An 11,068-nucleotide genomic window follows, 5' to 3' on the forward strand; every position below is an offset into this window, starting at 1 on the left:
TCCTTTTCTTCTTCTTCTTCTTCTTCTTCTTCTTCTTCTTCTTCTTCTTCCCCCACTTGATTAATCACATATCTGCAAAAAGTTTTGAATATACACACAACAATCCACCAAGGATGTCTGAATATATAACATGCTTAAAATATCAATTATTTTGTTACCTCACCTCAAGGAACTCAGTGAGTTTTTGCATGCAAAAGATAATGATATGGTAATATAAATTACAAATTAGGTTTTCATTCCACTCTTTGAAAAACATTTATTCTAATGTAAATGAGCATTGAAATACTTAAAGATTATTAAAGATATAAAACCAATTCTATTAGCACTTAAAAAGGAGGTAAAAATAAGTTAATATTTAAAATTTTTATTTAATGAATGAAGACCTCTTGATGAGGTGTGGTTATAGAAGAGGGAGAAGAGGGGGTGGTCACTCTTGGTGGGAGAAGGTGAGTGAGAATTAGCAAGAGTGAATGAGGGGAACAACAACAGATTCCTATCCACATCTAACCCTGATTAACTGGCCAGTGTCCTCTCCTCCAGACACTGGAAGCAGATAAGGACAAGCACTGCAGGAAGCCACAGACACAGGCACAGTGGACACACATTTTACTGCCTTTGTTTCCAACCATGCAGCTCCTGCTATGGGAAACCTGTGCTGGCAATTCAGTTTTTTGAAAGTAGCATATCTGCCCACCTCCTGGTGAAGCCAATGGTGATTATTTTTCTGTGCATTCTAAAATTTATTCAAAAATTTTAGTGTAAAATCTCCAGAATCACCTCCTTCCTTCTATTAATGAGCAATAAGATGAACAAGTTCCTCCACAGTTAATAGTTTCATCCACTCTTGTTTTTTCTTTAATTTTTTTAAATTGCAGATGGACATACCTTTATTTATTTATCTTTATGTGGTGCTGAGGATTGAACCCAGGGCCTCACATATGCTAGGCAAGCACTCTACCACTGAGCCACAACCCCAGCCCTCCATTCACTTTTTTATATCATATTTTTGATATATAATGTTCCAAGGGTGAAAATTACACTACCCAAGGCATTTAAACATTGAGAAGAAATGAAGATCCTAATAAGAGAAAGTCTGAAGCCAGGTGTGATGGCGCAGTCCTGTAATCTCAGCAGCTTGGGAGGCTGAGAAAGGAGGATCAAGAGTTCAAAGCCAGCCTCAGCAACAGAGAGGCGCTAAGCAACTCAGTGAGACCCTGTCTCTAAGTAAAATACAAAATAGGGATGGGGATGTGGCTCAGCGGTCAAGAGCCCCTAGTTCAATCTCGGGTACTGCCCCCCCACACACAAATAAGGAGGAAGTCTGAGGTGCCAAGGAGGCTCATGATACATACTCTTGCCCAGAAAAAAAAAAAAAAAGGCAAAGATGGGGAATCAAGTTTGTTACAGTAGACTGTTGTCTTGCCAGTAAATTTTAATTAAGTTGTTTTGTAGGCCGATTTGATAAATTTTTTATTTGGGCCCAGAGCACAATGTGAGATGAGAAACTACACAGCTCACTCTACAAAGTGAAGCAATTGTGTCAGGGGAAAGAAAAGGCATAATGACCCCAGGATCTGACAAGGGAAATGAGATCTGTGCAGGGAGAGCGTGGTGGACAGGAACAGCATGTCCATCAACAAGACCACACAGAAAAGGCAACTGTAGAGGAGGCCGTCTCTGCCCTGCCCCTGTGCCCTTGGCCTACCCTGGAGGTCACTGCATATAGCCATGGGCACCACTGGCTATCAGTGCCTCTGCCTGAGGGTGATCCCTGTCCCCAGAGCCTGCTCTGCTGGTGTACAGTGTGAGTCCCTTGTGCCTGTGGGTCAGGGCTGCTGGAGCAGCTCTTCTCCAGTCATGGGGGGAAACACCCAGGTTCTCAAGCTCAGTAGGGCAACTTGCGATGGATGCACACACTCCCTGAGGGCTGACAGCATGAGCGAGCCTCTGTTAGCAACAGCAGCAGCCCCCTCCATAGTGGTTTCTTGTTAGCTCTCCGCCTTTCCCTGCTATCCAGTCACTCAGGTACTTTCTAGAGCCACTTTCCAAAGAAACTAGTGGCCCATCCATCCTTGTCTCAGGAAAACCCAAAGATGAACATCAAAGGCATTCCTGCAGCCTCGTAGGTAGTGGCTCTTAAGATCAGGGGTTGATACCTTCCATGGTGGGTGGGATTCTCTAGCCCTTCAAGCCCAAGGTCACATCTGAAGTTCAGTGAAGCCTGCGAAACCATGGCCCCCTTTTACTATGCTTGGGGAAATTAAGTCAAAGAGGCTAATGATCTCCAGATTTCTGCATAAAGGAGAGAAGAGGCAGCAGGAGGTACTGGCACAGGAAGGCAAAAGACAATTCAGAGGCAGCAAGAGGCCGAGGGAGTGATGCCTGAAAGAAATACAAGTCTCCAGGGTACCCAGAGACATGAAGGAGGTTGGCACCAGGTTGGGGTTTCTCCTTATGTGTGCAAAGGTTGCTCAAGAATACATTTTAATATTAAGTCAAGTGGTGACCAATTAGGATGGAGGATTTGGGAACAGGAGGTAGCTGACCTGGGGGCTTCACACCTATCTGTCTTTTGGAGTTCCCTCCCTGGGGTGGGAAGAAGGAAGTCAGACCCAGATGCAAATCCGCATTATGGAAGTTGAGATGGGATGGGAGTGAAAGAGATGGTGTGAGTTCAAGGAGGGTATGACTCTCTAAAGCGGGGAGGAGTGGACAGGGGTTAGGGTGCGTTGACATTCAATCTGTGTTCTGAAGGCCTGAGTGATGAGCACATGAGGAACTGTGGAGTCCAGGGTCACCTAGGTGTGACCCCAATTACATACTTCGTAGGTCTACACAGTAAATAAAAACATTAAGCTATGTAATGGGATTGTTTGGGATAATTATTTGTTGGGATCTTAAATGACCACAAAGATAAAGTAGTTCTGATATATGAATATTTAATTTTTTGAATATTGGTGTCAAAGACATAGTAGGATTGCTAAACTGAAGTGATTCACATTGAATTGACAGGCAGCAAGCCAGTCAGCCATCTTTTTTTTTCCTATTTATTTTGGGAAAATTACAGCGGTGTCTCCAGAATAGATTGTCTTGCTTTGTATCTCTGTAATTCCAGTAGTTCCGTCTCCAGAGACAGCTTATACATTTCCAGGGCCACTTTCACATCCTCTGGGCTCGGGAGACGCTGCATGAGTTTTCTGCCAGAAAGTACTTGCTCGCAGCCTTCAGGGACCTCCTGAAAGAGACAGAGATGGTGGCCGTGGTAAAGAATCATCTCACCAAACCATGAGGAGGTACATCCTGATGGTCAGAACCAAGACCAATCCCAGACTGGTGGTAGAGCAGGGAAAACCAGAAATCGTGTTGGGGCCCACCAAAGTCTTCCCAGAAAACACAGGTACATTCTGAGATTGCTGCCCAGACAAAAGGGGCAGAGGCTATTTCTGCTGATCATGCAGAGGGAGAACAATAGTATATTGTGTGGTCTCTAGAAAGTCCACAGGAATGGAGTCAGTACTCTTGGGTCCATGAGCCCTGCTCTCTATGGGGTTTAGTGTTTCCCACTCTCAAGGACTGGAAAACTTACCATTCCTAAATGTGCTTCAAGGAAAAAACAAAGAACTTTTTGAATGACTCAGAAAGGAATCCTGAAAAGCCAGATATTAGCATTACTGGCTGGGAGAGAGCTTGGCGGGAACCACCATTTCTATAGTTTGACAGCACAGAATTTCCTTGAATTGTGCCACTTACCCACTCACACTCAGGCACCTCTGGGTGCCAGGTTCTGTTTTGTGAGCAGGTGATCCTTTGGCTACCCACCACTCGAAAGCCAGAGTCACACTGGATGGTGACACTTTCCATTTCAAGAAACTGATTCTTATCCACAGACAGCTTCCCATTTTCAATCTCTGGTTTCAAACAGAGAGCTATAATGGAAACACATTTTTAGGCAATCTGTAAATCTAAGAAAAAAGATATAATAATAACAATTGTAGACAATAATAAGAATGAACTTTGTTTAGGTGCTAATTGTTCTTTTTTTCCATTTTTGTAACAATGATATTATTGTTATTAAGCATAGCTACCTATCAGATTCACCTTAAGTACCTTATGTGACTGTCTCATTTAGGTCTCACAATAACCCTATGAAATGAGTATTGTTATATTTCCATTTTTATCTAGGATAAAGTTGAGATACAGAGAGGGTAAGAAACTTGCCCTAGGTCATAGAGATTTTTAATAAAGGGATGGAAGGTAAATAAATGTATTTGACCCCAGGTTCTTAACTATCAAAGTAGCTCTCCCTCACAGCCTATGTTTCAAATTTCCCCTCTTGCTTCTTATTCCATGTGCAATGGAGACAATGCTGGCCAATAAGTGATGCCTGCAAAAGTCAGACTTCATCGTGACTCCTCCTGACCCCCAATAAGCTGTGAACCAGAAGTCCCTCTCTCACATACACACCTGCATCATAGCAGGTGGTATCCTGTATATAACTCTGATGGAAATATCTATCGCTTTATGAAATTTGGAATTATTCCAGGAGAGCCTACAATCATGTTTGAACAAGTTTCCTTGAAGATTCTTCTCAGGACCACAGGTACACTCGCATAAAAAGTGATGCTTCTGAAATCAGGAAATATATAAGAGAAACCAAGAGCAAGAGCCATCTGGAGGCTCAACTTTGTGACTTGGAGAAAAAAGTGGAGGGGAGGCATATTTGTGTAGGTTCTTTGTGCTTTGTGCATGGTGTACCGTATGCATATATTATTTTAAATAAATCAAATCAAATCAAATGTTTTCATAGCTGCCTTTCATAGGAAGGACTTTCATCTTGATTGTCTCACGACAGCTCCACCAGCATCTGTCATGGGCTGAGGAGAGAGCTGAGTTACCTTTACACTGAGGGGCTTCAGGTGACCACTGAGAAGAACTGCAGGAGAGTTTTGCTGGTCCAACCAGTCGATATCCTTTATCACATTCATATGCAATCTCATATTTGAAGAAATTGTATGAAATAACTCGTTTGTGACGTCCGTGGGCAATGCTAGGTGGAAAATTGCAACCTGATGATGAGACATGAAAGTGAGAGAGTGTGAATTTCTAGAATGTGCAAAACAGCACATCCCAGGGTTTGTGTAGTTCCTAGAAGGCTTCACTTTGTCCTTCCAACTTCCCCACCTATAAGATCACTTGGCCAAACCAGTACACTTGTGCTGCCCTCCTGTAAGCCTCGGGCTGAGGAACCAGCAAGGTTAGAGCTATGACCCCTAAGGCTCCCTTTTGTTCAGTTGGTTGATGTATTTACTCAACTTCACTTTGTTTAGGAACCATTTTTAGCATGAAGGCTGGATTCAGCCCTAAGTCATATCCTACCAGGGGCATGGTTAATCCGTTTCAGGAAAAGGTAAAGGTGCTCATCCATGAGAAACTGTAAAGACGTTAAATCAATCCACAATGCCTGAGACCTGGTTGCCCAATCAAAGCTGACCATGCACCTCCACCAAGAAGATACTGGCTTTTAAAGGACAGCTCATAAGAGGAATAAAAATGGCAACCTGAACATTGGAATAATAAAGAAGACAAGGTGCAGAGCACCTCTCTGAAAGGGACCACTGTCAGGAGCCACAAACACTGCATGAGAAAGCTAAGAAAACAGAGGAGTAGGAATGTCAGGTGAAGTACTTTGCAAGATTCCCTCTTAGAGTTGAAACCAAGTAATGATTATTTCAGAAGTATAAATTTAGTAGAAACAAAAATTTAAAAACATTTTCCAGCACATTAATATTTAGAAAAAGATTTTCTGGACTTTCTCATAGATACTTCAACCTTAAAGATCACTATTTTTATAGGTGTCTTTTTCCTAGGTTAATTGATTCATCTAGCCGTTGGTCCCAAGTATGTCATCAAATTCCCAAATCTCTACCTGTGCTCATGTCTTCTCTCCTACCTAGATGCCGTTCTTTCTTTATCTGCCCCCCAAGGCCCATTTGTTCTATGAAGGATTCTCTAACTTCTCCAGTAAACAGTCATCATTTATTTCTCTGAGCTTCTACAGCAGTTATTAGAAAGAGATTACATATTGTATCCAACTACTTATTACATCTCATATCCAACTACAGGGAGAACAGGGAATATGTGTCCAGTCTCTGTATATCTTTGTTCTTGACATTGAAGGTCCCAAATAAGTGCTCACCTATGTACCAGTCTCAGGTTTACAAATGGAATTTCCTAAACATCAAATGAAACACATCCAACAGGAAAAGCCTTTTTTTCTGAATTAATACAAAAAAAATTCTGTAATTCATCCATATAAGTCTGTTCAGCAGTCAACAAGCCATACCCTTGCCATAATGTAAGAAAATAAGTAATGACCACATGAATAGTAAAAACCACAATACAGGTCAGTTTACAATCCTGACCAAAGACAAGGGTGGCTAGCAAGAAAAGTGGAAGGAAGGAAGGAGAGAGAAATAATGCACAAAGGGAGAAAAGGATAAGATAACATTTCCTAGAGGAGTCTGGAAGTATATTCTGAGGTTTAGATAAAATTGCTTAAATGGGTGAGATATAGCAGGCATTCATGCCAAGGTAGTAGCCTGAGCAAAGGCTTAGAGGCCATAGAAAGTTGGTATTGGTGCAAGAAAAGGAAGCAAGCTCAGAAACCAGATGGACACTGATTTGGGGATAACTTACACTGGTTCGGGTTAAGGGCTGTGGACCAGGATAAGGTGGCACATTGAGGGAGTGGAAGGGTGAAGGATAAATGCAGAGAAACCTGAAGCAATCACGCCACTCTGTGACCTGTTGGATATTCTGCCTTCCCTGGCTTAGAAAGGAAGAGGAGTGCTGGAAGGTCAATGGGGTTGTTGCTCAGAAAAGACCATGAGGGTTAGACTGGATAAGGGCTTTGGAAGAATAGCAGATTCAGCCGTCTGAATTCCCAAGACAGCAGAATCATCCAGGGTAAAGGAATTATTTTACCTAACCTCAATTTTCCCTTAAAACAAAATTTATTTGGTTGTAAAAATCTTTCAAAGTAAAATACTCTTATGCCACCCTTAGGAAAATAGCTCTGAAGTCACTCTGTGATATTAGAAAAGTTCAAAGTCTGGACAACATAGAATCATCCTGGGGCCCTAGAAATCCTGACAAATTGTCTCTATGACAATGAGACACAAAAAGACTCCAAAGGCTTGGCATTTAATTTTTGCATCATCAGAATTGGAAAATACCCTCTATTACTTGAATATGAATGGTAGTCTCCATAGGAACCAACACAGCTATTGATGCAATGTTTTCTTCTCTGTTGGGTGAGTTTGAAATCCAATATAAAATGATCTACTTTAAATGCTGTGATAGATAGCATTAGGGGTATGTATGTAAATATTTTTAATATGCTTAGTAATTTTTCTCTTAAAAAGAAATATCAGAAAAATAAGAAATACTACTTTTTCTTATCATACTTCTGTTTATAAATGAAAACAATTACATGTATTTATAACCAGTTCTATCCTAGTGGGACCTGTAGGTCCTCATAAACCCTTTCAGTATTTATCAGTTAGGGACAATTCTTCTCTAAATTATAACTCAATACCCCACACTTAAACAATATAATCAGTTTATGCAATGCCTTGTAATTTTACTCTAGCAAATGAACTCATTATTTATAATAACTTAAAATTTTACTTTCTCAATGATGAATATGTTCTGCACAATCCTTAATGTAAAAGAAGTAGAGCCTACAGAAAAATTAACTTCTATATGAATGAGTATTCATTTAAATATCATACATTTACATAAAAATTAATTTTTCCTGCTAGATCATTTCCTCAAGGATTTGTAAGCTTTTCAAGTAATTATAGCCAATATTGAAAGGAATAAAACTATTTAAATGCATTTCTTGATAATGTACTTCATTGTATTTATCCAAAATTGTACTGATTTAGAGCCATTGGGTTAATTCTTAATCAGAATTCTCTAGATATTGATTTAAACTATCTGCTCTTTCTCATTGTTCTGTACTCACCACACAGGACAGGTGGGCACCACAATAGAGACAGGACCCCAAGGAGCCATAGTGCTGAAAAAGTTCTCTGGAATTTAGAGGGCATTATACAGAAACTCAGAGACAGAGCACCGGGGCTCAGTGTTCTCAGATGCCCTGAATCAGGCTAAAGTTGAAGCTGTAAACCACTAGCACACTGGCGCCTGAGTCAAGGAACTAAGTCCTGGCAAGGTCACAATAGTGAGTCACGGAAGAGGAGGGGCAGAATTGAGAAGACCAGGTACAAGACGGAACCCGATCCAAGCCATCCAATAAACCTGAGGGAGAATAATGTGAATTCGACATGAGGGCTCTCTGGGATTCTGTGGCAATTTATACTCACACCCCCAAGATTTTCTCCCCTGGCAATATGAGCACTCATTGAGTTGTTATTTCTACATGTACCTCATTTCTCTCCAGGTAGTCGAGGCAGGGTGTGTGAGGCAGGTTCCACAGGGAGGAGGCTGAGATGCTGAGGGAGACAGTTCTGCACCATTTCCTAGAGGTGTCAGCTCTTCAGTTGTGTGTGAATTCCTAGTAGGAAAATGGGATAGGAAAAGGTTCATAGCTAAGTGTGGCCCCTAAACATTTCACAGCCTAATTAGATTAGAGAATGCATACAAATTTAAAATTATGAAAGGGCAAAAGTTCAGTAAAAACAATTATTCTCTCAATATGTATGTGTTTCCTGAAGTACTTATTGCACCAAATTAATCAGCCTTGGGGCTACACTAGTTGGAAGGTAAAGGGAAATTTCTGAGAGTCAGATAAAGCATGCATAGAAAAGTAAGAGGTAGAGTATGGGGCATAATTAATGGAGAAAGTTTCATGACAGTGCTGGGTCAGAGGGAAGAACCTTCCATACCAGACTTATTCTTCTGGTAAAAGCATGAAGAGAGTTGTAGAAGACATATTTGTTAACCCCAAGTCTTAGTTCATTAATAACAATTTGTATTAAAGCTGGTCTACTAAAGAGCTACCTGGGTCTTATGCCCAGATTATTTTAGTCGCCATGAAGCAGGAGAGGGAGTTATCAACCTGCACTTCATGATTTGCTCTTTGAACATGCTATAGATATTGGTTACTTGGAAATACACAGATATTTATCCTGAGATGATGGTGAACACTAGAAAATGTCGGACAATGACCTTGACACCAAGTTGACCTGTCATGAGTGCAAAAGGGATATAACAACCAAATGCTTAGCTCTCAGAAATAAAGAGGAACATTCCCCATAAGTAAATGACTGGACTCCTCAGGAATATTGGTGACCATGCAAATAAATTTCAAACTGTCTAGAGAGAAAGAAAAGCAATTAAACACATCATGTGGTCCCTTCATTTTATAAGGAAGAACTAAAATAAATAAGAGTATGTCAGAGAAAAAATGACATTTAAATAATTGTACAGAAAATAATTTTAAAAACACAGCTTTTGCTTATTAATCATGTTCTAAATTTACTAAATTATTGCACTTAATTTCTTAAAACAAAATTATAGCATCGGAATTATTAGTCACATTTTACAGATGAGGAAACTAATTCAGAATGACTAAGTACACTTCCTAATATCTTTTTCATCAATGGCTAGGTAAGATTCTAAGTCTGGATCAAGTCCTAAATTCTTTCCATTATGAAAAACTGGTTTTCACTGAATCAGACTACAAAGGTTTCTTTTATGTGACCCTGAGCCTGTCACTTTGAGAGTATATTTCTAGGAACATTCTGCTTCTAGTATGATGGGAAAGACTGTAGACTGTCTGCTCTATCAGGAAACCCAAACCACAAAACATCTATCAGGAACCGTGTGGCTTAACCAGCAGTCCCAATAACTCAGGCCCTAGTATCCCCATAAATTAAAGAGGGGTTTGAGACTACAATGATCGTTGTGACATATTTACTTTAGAAATTCCTGCTCTGATACTTGAGTTGGAAACCTCCACAAAAAGAAATAATAATAATAGGGTTTTTTTTTTCTTAAAGTGCAGAAGGACAGGAATGGGGTTAAGATCTTGAGGGATGAAATGCTCTTCCAATAGCCCAACTCACCATAAAGGACCATATCAGGACTCATCTAAGTAAGCAAAAGATATCAATGGAAAAGGTGCTGCTATTTGCTCTAGTCTGCCATAAAGCAGCTCTTGAAATGACTTGAATTCAAGAAATTTATCTGAGCGGTAATCCCGGAATGCACCATTAAAAGAAAAGGGGTGAAAAAATGGAAGAGCAGAAAAATGAATGCGGTTTGGTAAGTTGCCTTTGCAGGAACTTATTGCTCAGGTAACCTCAGGCAGATAGTGTAAAAATGCCACTGAGATATCCTTCCTGCTGGAAAAAAGAGCAGGTATTTTAATCTGCCCAAATCCATTATGGCATCACATCCAAGGAGGCTGGTCAATCAGCTGATATCATGGCAGAGAGTGATTTGCCTTTGTAGAAGGAGGTTTTAGTCTGGATTTGGACTTATATCCTTGAGGCCAGGCTTCTTCCAGATATGCCATCTGTGAGCTTACTAAATGCCTGTTCCCTGTCGTGGTAGAACATACAGCATTGCCTTTGATCAAGAAATTCACTTGACAAAAGCAAAAAGAAAGTCAATAGACAGGTGTTCAGGAGCTTCACTGGTCTTACCTGCTATCCCATACCACAGAAGGAACTGACCTTAGAAGAGAGTGGGATGGCCTATTGAATGACCAGGCAACGGAGAAAGGATACCATGTGGACTGGAGTTTCAACCTATATAGACACTATATCTTCTAAAATAGTACCTGGTAGTAGGAGATCCCTGAATTGGCCCAACTAGGGAGAACAAGGGCAGATGTCACATAAAGATGGAGATGGCTGTGGAGCCCTGGGGACTCTAGTCCACAGTTTGTGGAGTTTTCCAACTCAGGTATCAGACCTGCTAGTGAGTCAGCCCATCTCTAGAAGATTCCAGTCCCCAGTTTGGATAACACTGCAGATGACGCTGAGTAGAGCAAATTCATCACCCACCAGATGCTGCTCAAGTTTTATTTATGAAC

General features: G+C 40.7%; 1 protein-coding gene across 1 annotated transcript; it reads right to left on the bottom strand.

The window, feature by feature from the left end:
- Positions 1-2,922: 2,922 nt before the first annotated feature.
- LOC125618505 (apolipoprotein R-like) lies at positions 2,923-8,231 on the bottom strand. Its single transcript, XM_048809506.1, has 4 exons — positions 8,030-8,231; positions 4,896-5,066; positions 3,751-3,926; positions 2,923-3,235 (listed from the first exon to the last, which is right to left on the bottom strand). Exons 1-4 carry the CDS (start codon positions 8,112-8,114, stop codon positions 3,062-3,064), a joined length of 606 nt encoding a protein of 201 aa, XP_048665463.1. The 5' UTR covers positions 8,115-8,231; the 3' UTR covers positions 2,923-3,061.
- Positions 8,232-11,068: the final 2,837 nt, after the last annotated feature.

This window comes from Marmota marmota, unplaced genomic scaffold (genome assembly GCF_001458135.2).
Source record: "Marmota marmota marmota unplaced genomic scaffold, marMar, whole genome shotgun sequence".
Taxonomy (NCBI): domain Eukaryota; kingdom Metazoa; phylum Chordata; class Mammalia; order Rodentia; family Sciuridae; genus Marmota; species Marmota marmota.